The sequence below is a fragment of the Salvelinus sp. IW2-2015 genome, linkage group LG4q.2, assembly GCF_002910315.2.
Source record: "Salvelinus sp. IW2-2015 linkage group LG4q.2, ASM291031v2, whole genome shotgun sequence".
Taxonomy (NCBI): Eukaryota; Metazoa; Chordata; class Actinopteri; order Salmoniformes; family Salmonidae; genus Salvelinus; species Salvelinus sp. IW2-2015.
In genome coordinates this window covers 22054005-22073429 of record NC_036843.1, presented here as the reverse complement: position 1 = coordinate 22073429, position 19425 = coordinate 22054005, and the positions used below count along the sequence as shown (strand labels likewise).

The following is a 19425-nucleotide window of genomic DNA, read 5'->3' as shown; positions in this document are numbered from 1 at the left end:
ACACCACTCAGGGATTTCACCATGATGCCAAAACATTTATTACAGTTTATTAATGGCTGTGATAGGAGAACTGAGGATGGATAAACAACATTATAGTTACTCCACAATACTAACCTAATTGACAGAGTGAAAAAATAAGGATGTCTGTACACAATACAAATATTCCAAAACAAGCATCTTGTTTGCAACAAGGCATTACAGTAAAACTGCAAAAAATGTGGCAAAGCAATTCACTTTTTCTCCTGAATACAAAGTGTTATATTTGGAGCAAATACAACACATTACTGAGTACCACTCTCCATATTTTCAAGCGTCATGTTATGGTGTATGATTGTAATCGTTAAGAACTTGGCAGTTTATTAGGATAAAAAATAAATGTAATGGAGCTAAGCACAGGTTAAATCCTAGAGGAAAACCTGGTTCAGTCTGCTTTCCACCAGACACTGGGAGATTAATTCACCTTTCAGCAGGAGAGTAACCTAAAACACAAGGTCAAATCTACACTGGAGTTGCTTACCAAGAAGACTGGGAATGTTCCTGAGTTGCCGAGTTACAGTTTTGATTTAAATCTACTTTAAAATATATGGCAAGACCTGAAAATGGTTAAAGATCATTTAACATTTGTGTTGCTGAAATTGTAACATCAAATTCATGTTCAAAATGTATTCCAAGTCCTCTTGCATGGTCTTAAATGTAATATTTTCTCATAATGGAGAGAATTCAAAAAAATTAATTAATTAAAAGGTCACATTTCATATTTTGTTTCAGTGGTGTCAAAGCATGTGTGTCTCTGTGATAAAAGGCCGGCACTTACTTGGATCTAATTTGCAATGGAAGCTTTGTTTTTAAGTTTCTTAAACTTAAAGCAATATGTCTTAATAGAACATACATTAACATACGTTTTGGTTGTTGTGTTCCAGGAGGCGTTGCTCTTTAAAGAGAACATGGCCCACCTGTCTGGTGGAGGTCGTTTCTTCAACGCTACCTTCCAGGTGTCGGCGTGTACAGTGGCCGGCTGTGGGCCCTGGAGCCAGCCTGTACTGGTCATGCCCGCCTCAGGTCAGTGAGCCCTTATGTCACTCAACCACTATCAGTCCCCCTGTCACGCTGGTTGTGTACACTTGACACTTACATGCGACTTCTACTATCAGAATACAAAGATCGCATTGAAAAGACAAACAAGTCGCATTGTGGTCGGATTGTGATCAGATCTGACTGACCACTTCAGGTGCGTCCCTGACCACTTCAGGGACGCATTGCGGGTGGATTTCTCCTCAGTCTGGACGCAATCAGGCTACAGAAAGTGCATACAGTGGGAAACGTCATCAGCACTTCGCCAACAAGTCTCCTGAAAACGTGTGTTTTGGAAGCGAAAGGCACCATATTTTTTCATTAAAGTTGGAGGAAATACATTCCTTGCATGTGAGGAACGTGTTTCCTGGCTTCATAAATGCTAGCTAATTAGGTGGGGAAAAATTGTTTGGCTAACCTGTTTGCAATCCCTTTAGCTTTGCTGGCTGGCTACAGAGGTTAGTTGGTTAGTTAGCTATAGTAGATAAATACTGCCATCAAGTTGTTGTGTTATCAAATTTAGCCTTTTCCACCGTTTGTATATTGGCATTTCAATATAACCTAGGAAAAGGGAATCCGGACACAATGTGGACAGATTTAAATGTAGGTGTAGATGTACAGTGGGGCAAAAAAGTATTTAGTCAGCCACCAATTCTGCAAGTTCTCCCACTTATAAAGATGAGAGGCCTGTAATTTTCATCATAGGTACACTTTCAACTATGACAGACAAAATGAGAGAAAAAAATCCAGAAAATCACATTGTAGGATTTTTAATGAATTTATTTGCAAATTATGGTGGAAAATAAGTATTTGGTCACCTACAAACAAGCAAGATTTCTGGCTCTCACAGACCTGGTAACTTCTTCTTTAAGAGGCTCCTCTGTCCTCCACTCGTTACCTGTATTAATGGCACCTGTTTGAACTTGTTATCAGTATAAAAGACACCTGTCCACAACCTCAAACAGTCACACTCCAAACTCCACTATGGCCAAGACCAAAAGCTGTCAAAGGACACCAGAAACAAAATTGTAGACCTGCACCAGCTGGGAAGACTGAATCTGCAATAGGGTAAGCAGCTTGGTTTGAAGAAATCAACTGTGGGAGCAATTATTAGGAAATGGAAGACATACAAGACCACTGATAATCTCTCTCGATCTGGGGGCTCCACGCAAGATCTCACCCCGTGGGGTCAAAATGATCACAAGAACGGTGAGCAAAAATCCCAGAACCACACGGGGGGACCTAGTGAATGACCTGCAGAGAGCTGGGACCAAAGTAACAAAGCCTACCATCAGTAACACACTACGCCGCCAGGGACTCAAATCCTGCAGTGCCAGACTGTCCCCTGCTTAAGCGGTACATGTCCAGGCCCGTCTGAAGTTTGCTAGAGAGCATTTGGATGATCCAGAAGAAGATTGGGAGAATGTCATATGGTCAGATGAAACCAAAATATAACTTTTTGGTAAAAAACTCAACTCTTGTGTTTGGAGGACAAAGAATGCTGAGTTGCATCCAAAGAACACCATACCTACTGTGAAGCATGGGGGTGGAAACATCATGCTTTGGGCTGTTTTCTGCAAAGGGACCAGGACGACTGAAATCCGTGTAAAGGAAAGAATGAATGGGCCATGTATCGTGAGATTTGAGTGAAAAAACGTGGCTGGGTCTTTCAGCATGACAATGATCCCAAACACACCGCCCGGGCACGAAGGAGTGGCTTCGTAAGAAGCATTTCAAGGTCCTGGAGTGGCCTAGCCAGTCTCCAGATCTCAACCCCATAGAAAATCTTTGAGGGAGTTGAAAGTCCGTGTTGCCCAGCAACAGCCCCAAAACATCACTGCTCTAGAGGAGATCTGCATGGAGGAATGGGCCAAAATACCAGCAACAGTGTGTGAAAACCTTGTGAAGACTTACAGAAAACATTTGACCTCTGTCATTGCAACACAAAGGTATATAAACAAAGTATTGAGATACACTTTTGTTATTGACCAAATACTTATTTTCCACCATAATTTGCAAATAAATTCATTAAAAATCCTACAATGTGATTTTCTGGATTTTTTCCCCCTCATTTTGTCTGTCATAGTTGAAGTGTACCTATGATGAAAATTACAGGCCTCTCTCATCTTTTTAAGTGGGAGAACTTGCACAATTGGTGGCTGACTAAATACTTTTTTGCCCCACTGTATAACGTGTTCTGGAATTACATTATCGTAACTCTATGATCAGAATACAAAATCTGTATGAACTGTCGAGTCTAAAGACAGCCTCTGTCACTATCCACTATTAGTCCCTCTGTCACTATCATGTCCTCTGTCACTATCCACTAGTAGTCTAGTTTTGAAACCTATGCTCCAAATTTAAAGGTGACACGGCTTTGTGTTGTATGTAAAGCTAGTTTGTTATACTGTGTGTGTGTGTGTGTGTTTATGTTCCACAAAGCAGTGGCAGCCCAGACTCAGAGAGGCCATATGTGGGTGGGTCTGTTGCTGGGCCTGCTGGTGGCCACCATGGTAGGGCTTCTCCTGACAGTCCTAGTGCACCGCAGAGGGAAGGAAACACAGTTTGGGTAGGCTATGATTGTCTCTCTCTCTCTACTAGAATACAGCCATTCATATATATATATATGTATATATATCTCTAGACATAATTCTTTAGGTGAGAATGATTTATATGGGCTGAAAGCAGCGCACCACCCCCTTCACATACAGGCAGATTTTTCTGCAGTATATACCAGAATCCGAGGCATTGTTTGAATACTTTGACAGCATCCTTCTTCACTTCTTTCTTCTGAGCTGACATGATTGGATAAGGAAAAGCAAGGTTTCCACGAGATTCCCTTCAACAATGTTTTGGTCTGATCAGTGGAATATCTCTAGGAAGGGAGGAAGGATGCATTTTAGAAGTATCTGAACACAGGGGCAATGTATCTACAAGGTTACAACACCAACGTAAAGATGGGATAATAGGGCTCTGCTTGTCCTTGCAGGTCTGTGTTCAAGCCACCGGGGACTGAGAGCACGGTCTCCTTCACTGCAGCCAGGTCATTCAACAGGACCTGCTCTGAGCTCCCAGACTCCACCTGTAAGTAAAGTCAGTCATGTTTGGCTTGTAGCCTCCACAAATAAATGTTTCTCTATTGACACATATGGCACAAGCACTACAGTGCGGTTGAATCCTAAATGGCACACTATTCCCGATATAGTGCACTACTTTTGACCAGAACCTTTTGGGCTCACTACATAGGCAAAAAGGTGCCTCTATTGACCACTACTGTGGACCTGGGTTGTGAAATAATGAATTGTATCTCTGTCTTCCACCAGTGGACAGCTTGGGTATCAACGACGATCTGAAGGCCAAGCTTCAAGACGTTCTGATCCCAGAAAGGCTACTGACCCTCGGACACATCTTGGGAAAAGGTTGGTGGGACATCCTCTGTTTATTTCACTTAGCTGTGCTACACAGATAAAGTACATTTAGATAGAAAACCTTTACAATGTATTGTTTGATGCTGCAACATGCAAAATCAAATCAGTTTATTGGTCGCGTACATAGATTTACAGGTGTTATTGCAGGTGCAGCGAAATGCTTGTTTTCTAGCTCCAACAGTTTAGTAATATAATACCCTCACCCCCACAGTGACCATGCGTGCGTACGTACATATCCCAACCAGAAGCAATAGATTACAGGCAACATCTGCACTGAGCTAAAGGCTAGAGCTGTCGTTTTCAATGAGCGGGACACTAATCCGGACGCTTATAAGAAATCCCGCTATGCCCTTTGACGAACCATCAAACAGACAACGTGTCAATACAGGATCAAGATTGAATCCTACTACACTAGCTCTGACGTTCGTCGTATGTAGCAGGGCTTGCAAACTATCACAGATTACAAAGGGAAACCCAGCTGCGAGCTGTCTAGTGACGCGAGCCTACCAGTCCAGCTAAATACTTTTATGTGCGCTTCGAGGCTAGGAACACTGAACTATGCATGAGAGCATCAGCTATCACCCTCTCCTTAGCCGATGTATGACCTTTAAACAGGTTAAATTCACAAGGCCACAGGGCCATCCGGATTACCAGGACGAGTACTCAGAGCATGCACAGACCAACTGGCAAGTGTCTTCACTGACATTTTCAACCTCTCCCGTAATACCAACATGTTTTAAGCAGAACACCAAGGTAACCTGCCTAAATGACTACCGACCCGTAGCACTCACATCTGTAGCCATGAAATGCTTTGAAAGGCTGGTCATGGCCCACATCAACACCATTATCCCAGACACCCTGGACCCACTCCAATTCGCATACCGCCCCAACAGATCCACAGATGACGCAATCTCTATTGCACTCCACACTGCCCACTGATCGTTGTCTTGTTGAAAGCTGAACCTTCACCCCAGTCTGAGGTCCTTAGCACTCTGGAGCAGGTTTTCATCAGGGATCTCTTTGTACTTTGCTCTGATTATCTTTCCCTGGATCCTGACTAATCTCCAAGTCCATGCCGCTAAAAAACATCCCCACAGCATGATGCTTCCACCACCATGCTTCACCGTAGGGACGGTGCCAGGATTCCTCCAGACGTGACGCTTGACATTCAGGCCAAAGAGTTCATCAGGCCAGCGAATCTTGTTTCTCATGGTCTGAGAGTCTTTAGGTGCCTTTTGGCAAACTCCAAGCAGGCTGTCATGTGCCTTTTACTGAGGAGTGGCTTCCGTCTGGCAACTCTACCATACAGGCCTGATTGGTGTAGTGCTGCAGAGATGGTTGTCCTTTTGGAAGGTTCTCCCATCTCCACAGAGGAACTCTAGAGCTCTGTCAGAGTGACCATCGGGTTCTTGGTCACCTCCCTGACCAAGGCCCTTCTCCGATTGCTCAGTTTGGCTGGGCGGTCAGCTCTATGAAGAGTCTTGGTGGTTCCAAACTTCTTCCATTTAAGAATGATGGAGGCTACTGTGCTCTTGGGGACCTTCAATGCTGCAATCAAAATGTTTTTGGTACCCTTTCCCAGATCTGTGCCTCGACACAATCCTGTCTCGGAGCTCTACGGACAATTCCTGCGACCTCATGGCTTGGTTTTTGCTCTGACATGCACTGTCAACTGTGGGACCTTATATAGACAGGTGTGTCTTTCCAAATCATGTCCAATCAATTGAATTTACCACAGGTGGACTCCAATCAAGTAGTAGAACCATCTCAAGGATGATCAATGGAAACAAGATGCACCTGAGCTCAATTTCAAGTCTCATAGCAAAGGGTCCGAATACTTATGTAAATAAGGTATTTCAGTTTTTATTTGTAATACATTTGCAACAATTTCTAAAAACTTGTTTTTGCTTTGTAATTGTGGGGTATTTTGTGTAGATTGAGAGAAAAAAATGTAATACATTTTAGAATAAGGCTGTAACGTAACAAAGTGGAAAAAGTCAATGGGTCTGAATACTTTCCGAAAGTACATAGCTACCTCCTACCCTTGCACATGGACATGGTACTGGTAACCCATGTATATAACCAAGTTATCGTTCCTGTATATTTATTCCTGGTTATTTTTCTATTTATTCCTCATTATTACTATTATTATCTATTTTTTCTCTTTGCATTGTTGGGAAGGGCAAGCATTTCACTGTTGGTCTACACCTGTTTATGAAGCATGTGACAAAATTTGATTTGAAATAGAGAGCATTTACAAAATGCAAAATTTACATTTACATGGCCTATAACCATAACTGTGTATTGCTAAATAACAAGACAGACAATGTCTGTATTATATTTTGGAATATGTTGAGTTGTTTGAGAAGTAACGTACCAGTGATGTATGTATCTGTGTCTGTTTAGGTGAATTTGGCTCAGTGCGTGAGGCCTTCCTAAAGACGGAGGACAGCACTGTACAACAGAAGGTTGCAGTGAAGGTGCTAAAAAGTGAGACTTTAGACTTTACATTTGAACTGCCTTTTGTATGATAATAATTTAGCAGATTTATATAGCGCTTTTCTACCAACGTAGGAACTCAAAGCACTTTACATAGTAGGGGGAACTACCCTCATCCACCACCAATGTGTAGCACCCACCGGGGTGATGCACGGCGACCATTTTGGTGCCAGAACGCTCACCACACATCAGCTATCAGGTGGAAAGGTGAGGAGTGATATATACCAATTAGGAATGAGGGGGATGATTAGATGGCCATGATGTAATGGGGCCAAGTTGGGAATTTAGCCATGATCCCGGGGTTAACACCCCTGTTCTTATGAGTGTGTCAGTGGATATTACATTGATACCTGTATAATGTGAACTAATAAGTCCTCGGAAGTTATGATAATGTATGTTCTCTGTCCTTTTTACATCAGCGGATATCAACTCATCATGTGATATTGAGCAGTGCCTGAAAGAGGCTGCTTACATGAAGGACTTCCACCATCCAAATGTCATCCAGCTCATTGGTTAGTGGCAGTAAAGACATATTTTACTTCCGCCGACTCACTTCAATTAAATCTACCTTTATTTATATCCTTAGGGGCAATTAAGAAAGGCATTGCCAGATTCCAAATAATAACAGCTTGCACATATAATACAACCACAACAACAAGTAAGGCTACTTGGGATCAGAAACGGAGTGTTTTAAGAGTTGCCCATCAATCAATGTGCTTTGACCAGGGCCGGCCCTAGCCTTATGGCTAAGCGAGATTTGGTCGGGGGTGCCCCCACCTCACGGCAAAACATTTGTGTCCCCCCTCTTGACGCGGAGAGAAAAACATTACGCTTTAAGTTAATTTCCTGCAATTCTGCACATTTTGCCAAGGGGTATAGAGAAAATGTTGCAGTTTTAAATGAAGTTAACTGCAATTCTACAGATTTTACGATGGCCTGACATTTTTATTTATTTACATTTTATAATGAATTTCATGCAATTCTACTCATTTTTCCATGGGGTGGATATCTAATATGAATTGAGTGAAAATGACAAACAAAATCAATGGGGGCAACCTGGAGGTCAGGGCCCCTGGGCGAGTACCATGTCGGTATTCGGCCATGATAGCCGGCTAGACAAACTACTCATCTAAAAATTGTTAGTTTACATGGATAATTGAGTGACTGTCAGTAACTGACATAACAAGAGAAACTGCTGATGCACAACCACATTTTTAAATTGCACCTGGTGTATTGTACTAATCTTACTCTCATTAGTGAGTTCCTAAAAACTAAAGGGGGGGGGGGGGGGTTAGGTTGGGGGTCTCCTAGCAGCCTGCGGCCCTAAGCAACCACTTATGTCGCTTATGCCTGAAGCTGGTCCCGGCTTTGACTGACTTGTTCTGCTGAGTTGTTGATTGAATATATATTTTTTCTCTAGGAGTGAGTTTGCACAGGCGGCCTCAGCAACGGTTGCCCATCCCCATGGTTATCCTGCCCTTCATGAAGCATGGGGATCTTCACACCTTTCTGCTCATGTCCCGCCTTGGAGATGAGCCCTTTGTGAGTAGTCACCTATACATTTTATACACACTTGTATGCATACTAAAATAGATACCCAATACAGGGACACAAACGCTCAGTGGCCAGTTTATTAGGTATACCCATCTAGTACGGGGTCGGACCCCTTTTCCTCCAGAACAGCCTGAATTCTTCAGGGCATAAAAACGTTGCTAAATTGGTAGCAAGGGACCTAACGTGTGCCAGGAAAACATTCACCACACCATTACACCAACAGCCTGTACTATTGACACCAGGCAAGATGAGGCCATGGACTTAGATGCATGTTTTAAATAATTCCATAATTTCCTGTTATAGACTATACTGGAAAGACAAGTCTTAGTGTAGGGTCAAATATTTTTTTCCCAGGACACTTTCTAATTGATGCATATCTTCAAATCATGTTTTAACAAAGTAATGTTGCGGTCTCTCCCTCACACAGACAGTGTCACTGCAGATGCTTATTCAGTTTATGTTGGACATTGCTCGTGGAATGGAGTACCTGAGCAACAAAAGCATCATACACAGGGATCTGGCTGCACGCAACTGCATGTAAGTGAATTACCAGTAGAGTAGACAGTGGCTCCATCTCAAATGGCACCCTATTCCCTATAAAGGGCACTACTTTTTATCAGAGCCCCATGGGCCCTGGTCAAAACTAGTGCACTAAATAGCAGGGTTCATACACATTTTGACAGAAGGAATATCATAACTTTTCCAAAACTTCTCCATGACATTTAACCAAATTTCCATGACCAACAATTGGCGGCGTCTCTATGTACGTATGAAAAATATGCGTAATGTGGTATCAACACTGGGAGGCTGCTCTCTGATCCCATGTACTATCCTCCTGTTGTTGTGCAAGGCACTTAACCCCCACAAAGTAGAATACCGGTTAGGCAACTATATAAATCACGTGGTCAACCCTAGTCTGGAGAGGTACTGGGTGAAAGCTTTTGATCCAGCCCTGCTCAAACACATCAGAGCCAGTTTACCAAGGTCCAGTTGGGCAGCTAATCTCTAAAATGTGGTTTGTTAGAGGGGGGCTGGAACAAAAGCCTGTACACCCATTAGCTCTCCTGGAGGATGGTTGACCACCCTTGATGACAAATATTACAACCAAATACATTTTATGCCTTTTGAAATAACTCGCTCATTCAATATATCAAAGATCAAGTGGCTACAAATCTTTTTATTCAGCTGAAGCAAACCCACAAATTTTCTTCAGGAAATTTACCTTTTCTAGTTAAGTTTCTAAGCTAACTTGGTGTTTACTCTGCAGGCTGACTAGCACCTTGAGTTGAATGTCCCATACAGTGGATGCCCAAATTAACTGGAAGTATCTACAAAAACATTACTGTTTGCGATTCACAAATTATTATTTTGATTCACGATTCGATTCATTGCAACTGAACCAAAACCCAACTAATACAATGTTGAAGTGAATAATTCCTTTCATCCCAAAAAATGGTTAGTCTGTAGAAAGTTTTTGGGGACATGACGAAATGCTAATAATAGTTCAATAGTTAACTAGTGCAGGGGTTTTTCACTCGGGGGGGCCCCTTCCAGCATTGGGGAACATCCCGTGCCCCCCCATGACTATTTCTATGGGCACAGGCACTATGGGCACTTTCAATTCTATACATTTTGCCATGTGTATTCATGTGATATGAGTCACACAAAAATTACAATATCTATAAACAAAAACAAATCTAAAAATATACGTTAGCTGACATGGGCTAGTTGACCTGGACAGTTCTTACTTATAAATAGCTCTCTAAGGTATGCAATGACTGACAAGAGCAACTGATGATGCACTACCCAATTTCGAAATTGCACCTTGTGCATTCTACTATTACAACTTTCAAGAATAAGTTTAAAGCCGGTTTGAGTTCCTTAATTTTTTTTTAAATTAATCTACAGTGCCTTCGGAAAATATTCAGCCACATTGACTTTTTTAACATTTTGTTACATTACAGCCTTATTCTAAAATAGATTAAATAAATACAAATATTCGGCAATCTACACACACTACCATAATGACAAAGCAAAAACATGTTTTTAGAAATGTTTGCTAATTTACAAAATACTTTTTACATAAGTATTCAGACCCTTTGCTATGAGAATCAAAATTGAGCTCAAGTGCATCCTGTTTCCATTGATCATCCTTGAGATGGTTAAAGTCCACCTTTGGTCAATTCAATTGATTGGACATGATTTGGAAAGGCACACACCTGTCTATATAAGGTCCCACAGTTGACAGTGCATGTCAGAGCAAAAAACAAGCCATGGGGTCGAAGGAACTGTCCGTAGAGCTCAGAGACAGGATTGTGTTGAGTCACAGATCTGGAGAAGGGTACCAAAACATTTCTGCAACTTTGAAGGTTCCCAAGAACACAGTGGCCTCCATCATTCGTAAATGGAAGATGTTTGGAACCACCAAGACTCTTCATAGAGCTGGCTGCCCGGCCAAACTGAGCAATCGGGGTTGAAGGGCCATGGTCAGGGAGTTGACCAAGAACCTGATGGCCACTCTAGAGTTCCTCTTTGGAGATGGGAGAACCTTCCAGAAGGACAACCATCTCTGCAGCACTCCACCAATCAGGCCTTTATGGCAGAGTGGCCAGACGGAAGCCACTCCCAGAACAACAGCAAAGGACAATGTGAAGATGCTGGAGGAAACAGGTAGAAAAGTATCTATATCCACAGTAAAATGAGTCCTATATCGACATAACCTGAAAGGCCGCTCAGCAAGGAAGAAACCACTGCTCCAAAACCACCATAAAAAAAGCCAGACTACAGTTGGTAACTGCACATGGGGACAAAGATCATCCTTTTTGGAGAAATGTCCTCTTGTCTGATGAAATCAAAATAGAACTGTTTGGCCATAATGACCATCGTTATGTTTGGAGGAAAAAGGGGGATGCTTGCAAGCCGAAGAACACCATCCCAACCGTGAAGCACGGCCATGCCAGCATCATGTTGTGTGGGTGCTTTGCTGCAGGATGGACTGGTGCACTTCACAAAATAGATGGCATCATGAGGCAGTAAACTTATGTGGATATATTGAAGCAACATCTCAAAACATCAGCCAGGAAGTTAAAGCTCGGTCACAAATGGGTCTTCCAAATGAACAATGACCTCAAGCATACTTCCAAAGTTGTGGCAAACTGGCTTAAGGACAACAAAGTCAAGGTATTAGAGGGGCCATCACAAAGCCCTGACCTCAACCCTATAGAAAATTTGTGGGCAGAACTGAAAAAGCGTGTGCGAGCAAGGAGGCCTACAAACCTGACTCAGTTACACCAGCTCTGTCAGGAGGAATGGGCCAAAATTCACCCAACTTATTGTGGGAAGCTTGTGGAAGGCTACCCGAAACGTTTGACCCAAGTTAAACCATTTAAAGGTAATGCTACCAAAAACGAATTGAGTATATGTAAACTTCTGACCCACCGGGAATTTGATGAAAGAAATAAAAGCTGAAATAAATCATTCTCTCTACTATTATTCTGACATTTCACATTCTTCAAATAAAGTGGTGATCCTAACTGATCTAAAACAGGGATTTTTTACTAGGATTAAATGTCAGGAACTGTGAAAAATTTAGTTTAAATGTATTTGGCTAAGGTGTATTTAAACTTCCGACTTCATGTGTATGTACAGTTGAAGTTGGAAGTTTACATACACCTTAGCCAAATACATTTAAACTTAGTTTCATAATTCCTGACATTTAATCCTAGTAAAAATATTTGGCTAAAGTGTCATTCCGATCCTGACTGATATGTTGATAAAATATGTAGAAACTATTCCTAAATAAATTACATTAGCAAAAATTATTAAATACATTTTCTAAAACTTATAGGATTTTCCAAAACCTATCCAGGCCTGGAAAACACAATTTTAAAATATCATGACTTTTCCATGATTCTCATGAGCGTACAAACCCTGAAATAGGGAATGGGGCACAATTTTAAGACACAGCCTGTCACTTTACTCTATTTCTTAACTGGAACTCCCTCTAATATGGTTTACACACTGAATTTACTCGAGCTTGGTTCTGCCTCAGGGTTAGATTGTCACCATCTCCACTCCTTTATTCATAGGCTGAGTGAAAACTTGACAGTCTGTGTGGCAGACTTTGGCCTTTCAAAGAAAATCTACAGTGGTGACTACTACAGACAAGGATCCGTCTCAAAGCTGCCTGTCAAGTGGATAGCACTGGAGAGCCTTGCTGACAATGTCTACACTACTCAGAGTGATGTGGTACGTTACGTACAACCAGACAACTCAGTGGTCATAGCATCACTTTCAAAATTATAGTGACACTGTAAGACAGCAATATTTTAGTTGGGGATCCCTCTTCAAATCAGTTTTGTAATGTAACTCAATACATCATAGATAAAATGCAGATTTTGTTTTCAGATGTGTCTATTGAATTTTAGCATTTTTTAAACCATGTAGTGGCCCCAGATGTTCACTAAATCTGTTTCATCGATAAGATGTTTTCGAGAACTGTCAATTCGTTATCTTTGCCTTTAGCGCCCCCAGAAGTTAACTGACTGTTTCCCACCAGTGGGCGTTTGGAGTCACCATGTGGGAGATCATGGCACGTGGACAGACCCCCTACCCTGGGGTGGAGAACTCTGAAATCTACGAGTACCTCATCAAGGGAGAGAGGCTCAAACAACCACCTGACTGCCAAGATGACATGTGAGTGAGCCACTGGATGTGGTAGAAAAAACTCAGGCATTGACCAATTGTGATGGGTTCTATTATACTTTTCAAATAACTTAAACAAATGAAATTATTATTGGTGCCAGAAAATTGTATACTTTACTGTATTTAACCTGGTACCGCATTGAGAAGACTTTTACAATAATGACCTGACAGTTTGAATCTTTTTCCAGTTACGAGATCATGCATAGCTGCTGGAGCCCTGTTCCCAAGTGCCGCCCCAGTTTCCAGCACCTGATTGACCAGCTGGAGGGGCAATGGGCCAGCCTGTCCTCAGGGCCTAGTTTTATTAAGGAGGCCCTTCTCTACGTTAACCTGGAGAGTGACGAGGGGGAGTCAGGGGCACTGGGCCCAGGGGAGGACCCCTCGTGGTCAGCAATGCCCTGGCAGTGTGTGGGAATGGAGGAGGATGAGAAAGACTGGCTCATGGTGTCTTCTGGGGCAGCTGTGGCTATTGGTGGAGACTACCGCTACATCATTGGCCCTAACTGCAACTGTACTGAAGAGGAGGGTGGGAGGCAGGGGGACTCGATGGATACCTTGCAGCAAGAAGTCAGGGATGAGGAATATGAAGACACGATCATTAATGTGTGATTTATATTTTGAATACGCCGCCTCCCCTGCCCTCCAGATTTCAGACTGACCAGTTGGTTGTGGATGGTTGGTCACTCACTACTGCCCTCCAGTGAAGTTTCTGAAAACAGCTGCTTACCAGCATTACTTGGATTGAAGTGCATATCTCAATGAACTTTTCTACCCATTTTATTGCCAGTCATTTGCAGTGTCATTTTGTACTTTAAACTAAGGACTTCACATTGACACACACAATCAGCCTTATCATTGAACAAAGAACAATAACACTACTAATATTTAAAATGATACATTTGACAAACAGAACTTTATAATGGAAAATTCTATAGTATTATGCATCTTTTGAAGTTTAGGCAGCATTTGATTATAAAAGCAGTCCCATTTGTCATTAGTGTACACTGTACTGTAGGTGGTAGGTATTGAACATTGGTATTTGCTGCTTTGCGAACGAACTCCCTTATCTCTATGATAAGCATCTCCTGTCCAAAAGTGTGCTACACGTTCTTAATCTGTATTCTCATTTAACCTTAGAATAACATTACACGGGACTACCACTGTAATAATCCCCTAACATTGTGACTGAGTTATTTAGAATTATAAACTGGGTGTTTTGAGCACTGAATGCTGATTGACTGCCACCCGTGGTATATCAGACCGTATACCATGGGTATGACATTACATTTATTTTTACTGCTCTAATTATGTTGGTAACCAGTTTATAATAGCAATAAGGCAGACCTCAGAGGTTTGGTATATGGCCAATATACCACACCTCCTCATGCTTTATTGCTTTAGTATACCATTGAGAATTTATGGAAACAGGAATATATGCAGAACATTGTGTATGTATTCAAGAAAAATACCAGAGTGAATATGGATAAAGACATTAGCCTGATGAAATGTGAGCTTGTTGTTCACTGATGTTCAAAGTGCTTACACACACCCTTGCTTTTGGAGCATTCCATGTATTGGATATCAAGGGACATGTTTTAAATGTAATTTTTTGTATATTGTGTTAAAATTATTTCCAGAGATACAACCTAGAGCATTAAACAGAGACTTGTGAAGCTGGTGCTTTGTGTTGTGATTCTCTCTGTCCAGTCCGTCCCTACCAGCAGGTTTATAGTTGTTTTAGATTTGTGTATCAAGCTACAATGTAATTCTCACCTGAAGTGTAAGTAAATAAAGTATTGGTTGTTTGTGATAGTATATATTCTTCTTTACACCTTTTGGGCGAGCATGGAATAAAACCCATGTGCAGTCTAACTGTGCCCCATCTGAATAAATAAAGGTCAAGAAAGTTCTATTGTAAATTGTCAGATACTGAGATGTCTTATCACAACTTCAAAAGGTAATTTCAACTGTCTCTTAACTTTAGCCTTCATCCAAAACCACTAGTGTTGTTGCTCTCACGTGCTGTCAGTCTGATTAATCAGGCAGCAATACACAATTAGTATATACAGCCCAAAACGAACGTTTGCAAAATTGTTTAAATGTTCCTTATAAGCCAGAATTGAGTAATATTACATTTAAATGTACCGGTTGTCTGCAGTTTGTCCTTCCACTTCTCTATTGAGACAATATCTACAGGAAAGTTTAATGACTTTAAGAGAGCTGGTAGTAGGTATATGGTTCCCGATTGAGTTTCATATTGGATATTCTGTTCTCTTGTCAATAGCTACTAAACCAAGCATGCTATGGTATATTCTAATCCAGGGGATGGGGAACAATCCACCCTTAAAAAAAAAAATCCCCACCCCCTACACAAAAAAAGGTGTGGATTGTTCTCCATCCTCCCATGATTTAGAATATACCATTTTCATTGTCATTAAATGCCTGGTTCAGCTTAGAATATTGACATGTAAACAATATTTCCACAATGACCACTTGTCCCTCAAATACATTTTTAGTTTCCTGAATTTTTGCCATATTGTCAAAACATATCAAGAACAAAATTGACAACTCAGACTTCTGCTCCATTGTTTTTATGATGTCAGCTAACCCATCTATAACTATTGAATAGAACCAAATATCCAATATAAAACGTATTTTACCTGTGCCAATACAAACCATGTAACTACCTGGTTAACAATAGTTTACTGTGGATATTTTGTCTCAATTCAAACAGCTAAAGGACAAACCACACAGACAACCGGTAGAGTCATTTTTAAAGTGATTTTATTCAACAATCTAGCTTTTAAGGAATATTGACACGATTTTGCAGGCATTAGTACAGGCTGTATATACCAATTAACTTGGTATTACAGCCTGATTAATCAGACTAGATCTGTCAGTGTTTGCATAAAAATTAATGGACATCCCCAGGCCAATCCATCAGCGTTAGACTCAGGAGTGGCTATAAATTCTGTAAATGCCATCCAGCTCGCTAGGTAACTACTGCGGTCTTTACCGCGTGCCAAGATGGATCCGCCAGTCCCACTGTTCTCCTCTCAACAATGCTAGGTAGCTACAGCTGTAAACAATGTCTTGCGTCGTCGGCGCTTACGACTAACTACAGATCCATTGACAGTAAGCAACGTTACCAAACCACAGAGCAAAAATACAAGGTTGCTGGTAAATTCGTGCATTGAACATTTCAAGGTGGTAGGCTAGCACCTGTGGCTTCCCCTGAACCAACATGCCCATGAGCATTGTCCGTCATTACATAGCTACAACTGTACAGTCGCTCATGCGCACACCATATCGACAGGTTTAACTCATACCTTAGCTCATATTTTCTACCCCAACCTTCGTCTTTGTTGAAGGTCCCCTACCAAAAAGCGAGGAGTTGCAAACCTCCCCATGGCGGCGTTCGGTTCGGTACCACCACAGCATGCATTTTCTCCCTCGGTTTTGAATCATGTGACACAATGGCGCAAAGTCTGCGCAGTAGGACGTGAACGTGCCTCAGTGACGTTGTTTTACAGCACGCATGTTTCCTCCAGCTGGGCGATGCGAGTTTAACTAAGGAAAATAACTAGAGGATTATACAAAGAATCGACGATTACCATCGCATATTTTGATCTGTTCAAAAGTGCATAAGGTAAACTATGTGTTTAGTAAAACACACGATCCTGCCGAGAAAGACCGAGATGAATTTGCAAGCTCCAAGTCCTCTCTTTCTAGCCTGAGGAGAAGCCCACCATGTTGACTTGGGAATCACACGCAATTGATTACTATCGTTTTGTGTACGCGCTGGTGTGTTACAAGTCTTGCGTGCTTAGGCCTTGCAGGCCCGAGCCACGTTTTTAGTCGTCGCAGTGCACGGCATCGAGGCAATTGGCAGAGAAAGATCAAGATTCATCGTCTTAATCCACTTATAGTAGCACGGTTGGGAAAGATAACTGACATTACATTCCTGCCACCACTTGGTGTTGTCAGCAAACCACAATGTATGCTACCACGGTCCGCCGCAATACAGTAGGTCCGCTAGTTTTGTTTGTTTACTTGTGTTGTCTCGTGTGGAAATGCAAAATGGCCGCCGCTTTTATAGAGGTATTTGATTTAATGATATATTGTTGTGTTTTTGAAACGGAAAAGGTTTTTGTCAGTAGTAACATAGTACATCTCTTAAATTACTATCGAACGCATATGTTAAAGGTTGAAGTAGCCAACAGTAAGCAGCTATTTTAATATCTAAACTTGACCCAGATAAACTATTATTACATTTACATTTACATTTAAGTCATTTAGCAGACGCTCTTATCCAGAGCGACTTACAAATTGGTGCATTCACCTTATGATATCCAGTGGAACAACCACTTTACAATAGTGCATCTAACTCTTTTAAGGGGGGGGGGTTAGAAGGATTACTTTATCCTATCCTAGGTATTCCTTAAAGAGGTGGGGTTTCAGGTGTCTCCGGAAGGTGGTGATTGACTCCGCTGACCTGGCGTCGTGAGGGAGTTTGTTCCACCATTGGGGTGCCAGAGCAGCGAACAGTTTTGACTGGGCTGAGCGGGAACTGTACTTCCTCAGAGGTAGGGAGAGTAGGGAGGATTATTAAAGTAATTAGTGTCTGCGACATGTTTGCCAAAGAGTGTTTCCATTTTCAATCAAAAGATTGTGTGATATCAACATCAAATTTTGTGTGAGTAATATGATTTTCGCTTAAAGCTTTTTCAGGCCATGTGAGAGGATACATTCATTACCTTCAATAGGCCTACATTAAGGCCTAACCCTAGCCAGCAGATTCCGATCCTGTAGTTCTAATTGTTTACACTGAGTTGCACTGGGGTCGGAATGCAATCATGTGCTGTGTCCGAACACCCGTACTAGTGTACTACATACTTAGGGTGCATTTGTAAATTCACTCTGGATATCTACTTCAATTTCAGAGCGCTCTCGTCTGTGTGCCAGAGTGCAGAATAACTGATGAATTGAACCCGTTGAATATGACTGGTGTCAGTAAACGTTGGGGGAAAAGTAAATTGTTGCAAGCAGCACAGTTAGTCACCAACGCTCTAGACAACATAAACCGCCTAACTAGCTCTGCTAGGGTGAGTAAAATGGTCAGAGTGATGTGTTCTCTCATTTGTGTCTGGAAGTAGCTAGCCAACTTTAGCCAGTTAGCTTGGGTGCTTGACTGCCGTTGTGAGCTCAGAATGCTCGGCTCAACCCTACGCATCGGCCAAAGAGTCCAGTGTGCACTTTGAACACTTCGAGAGCGCGAAACTCTGAATTTACGAACACCCAGAGCCCACTCTGGCACTCCAAAGTGATATTACGAACACACCCTTAAACTGCATAGTATGTACTCATTGTTGCATACTATTTATGACGTAAAGTTTAGTAAAATGTTTGCCACGGCCATAGCCTACTACTTTGATAGGGCTTCACATATATAACTGGCTAGCTAGGTTAAATATGAAGTTGTCGTTCAACAACAGCAAGCTTATCAAGTCCTACAAAAGCACTCGGGTAACGTTAGCTACGTTGTTTAGCTAAAGTAAAGGCATGGCAGGCTGCAAATAACCGTTTTCAGAGATATACGATTAAATAGTCGTTATCATTTTAACCTTTCTGGCGCAGGCGTTCCGCTGGCAACCCATCTCGACAACACCCGGTGAAATTGCAGAGCGCCAAATTCAAAATACAGAAATAGTCATAATAAGCATTCATAAAAAATACAAGTGTTATACATCGGCTTAAAGATTAACTTCTTGTTAATCCAGCCGCTTTGTCAGATTTCAAAAAGGCTTTACGGCGAAAGCATACCATGCGATTATCTGAGGATAGTGCCCCGCTTACAAAAGCATAAACATTTTACAACCAAGTAAAGGAATTACAAAAGTCAGAAATGGCGATAAAATTAATCACTTACCTTTGAAGATCTTCATATGGTTGCAGTCACAAGAGTCCCAGCTACACAATAAATGTTTGTTTTGTTTGATAAAGTCCCTCTCCCAAAAACTCAGTTTTGTTGGCACATTTTGTTCAGTAATCCACTGGCTCAAAGGCGGTCAAAACATGCAGACAAATACATCCTAATAGTACCGGTAAAGTTTGTCGAAACATGTAAAACAATGTTTTAAAATGAATCCTCAGGTTGTCAATTGTCTAA

At 41.6% G+C, this 19425-nt stretch overlaps 1 protein-coding gene across 2 annotated transcripts in view; it reads left to right on the top strand.

Annotated features, from left to right (window-relative positions):
• Positions 1 to 15071, top strand: part of LOC111963478 (tyrosine-protein kinase receptor TYRO3) — a 32483-nt gene extending 17412 nt beyond the window's left edge. Inside the window, exons 9-19 of one of the 2 annotated variants that reach the window (XM_023986950.2) lie at positions 921 to 1059; positions 3517 to 3640; positions 4061 to 4155; positions 4395 to 4490; positions 6906 to 6989; positions 7418 to 7510; positions 8419 to 8540; positions 8980 to 9089; positions 12641 to 12800; positions 13111 to 13247; positions 13445 to 15071. In XM_023986950.2, the coding sequence (XP_023842718.1) occupies positions 921 to 1059; positions 3517 to 3640; positions 4061 to 4155; positions 4395 to 4490; positions 6906 to 6989; positions 7418 to 7510; positions 8419 to 8540; positions 8980 to 9089; positions 12641 to 12800; positions 13111 to 13247; positions 13445 to 13865 (1581 nt within the window). In that variant the 3' untranslated portion in view covers positions 13866 to 15071. Of the gene's footprint in view, positions 1 to 920; positions 1060 to 3513; positions 3641 to 4060; positions 4156 to 4394; positions 4491 to 6905; positions 6990 to 7417; positions 7511 to 8418; positions 8541 to 8979; positions 9090 to 12640; positions 12801 to 13110; positions 13248 to 13444 lie in introns of both variants that reach the window. The other variant, XM_023986949.2, reaches the window with a different exon arrangement.
• Positions 15072 to 19425: the final 4354 nt, after the last annotated feature.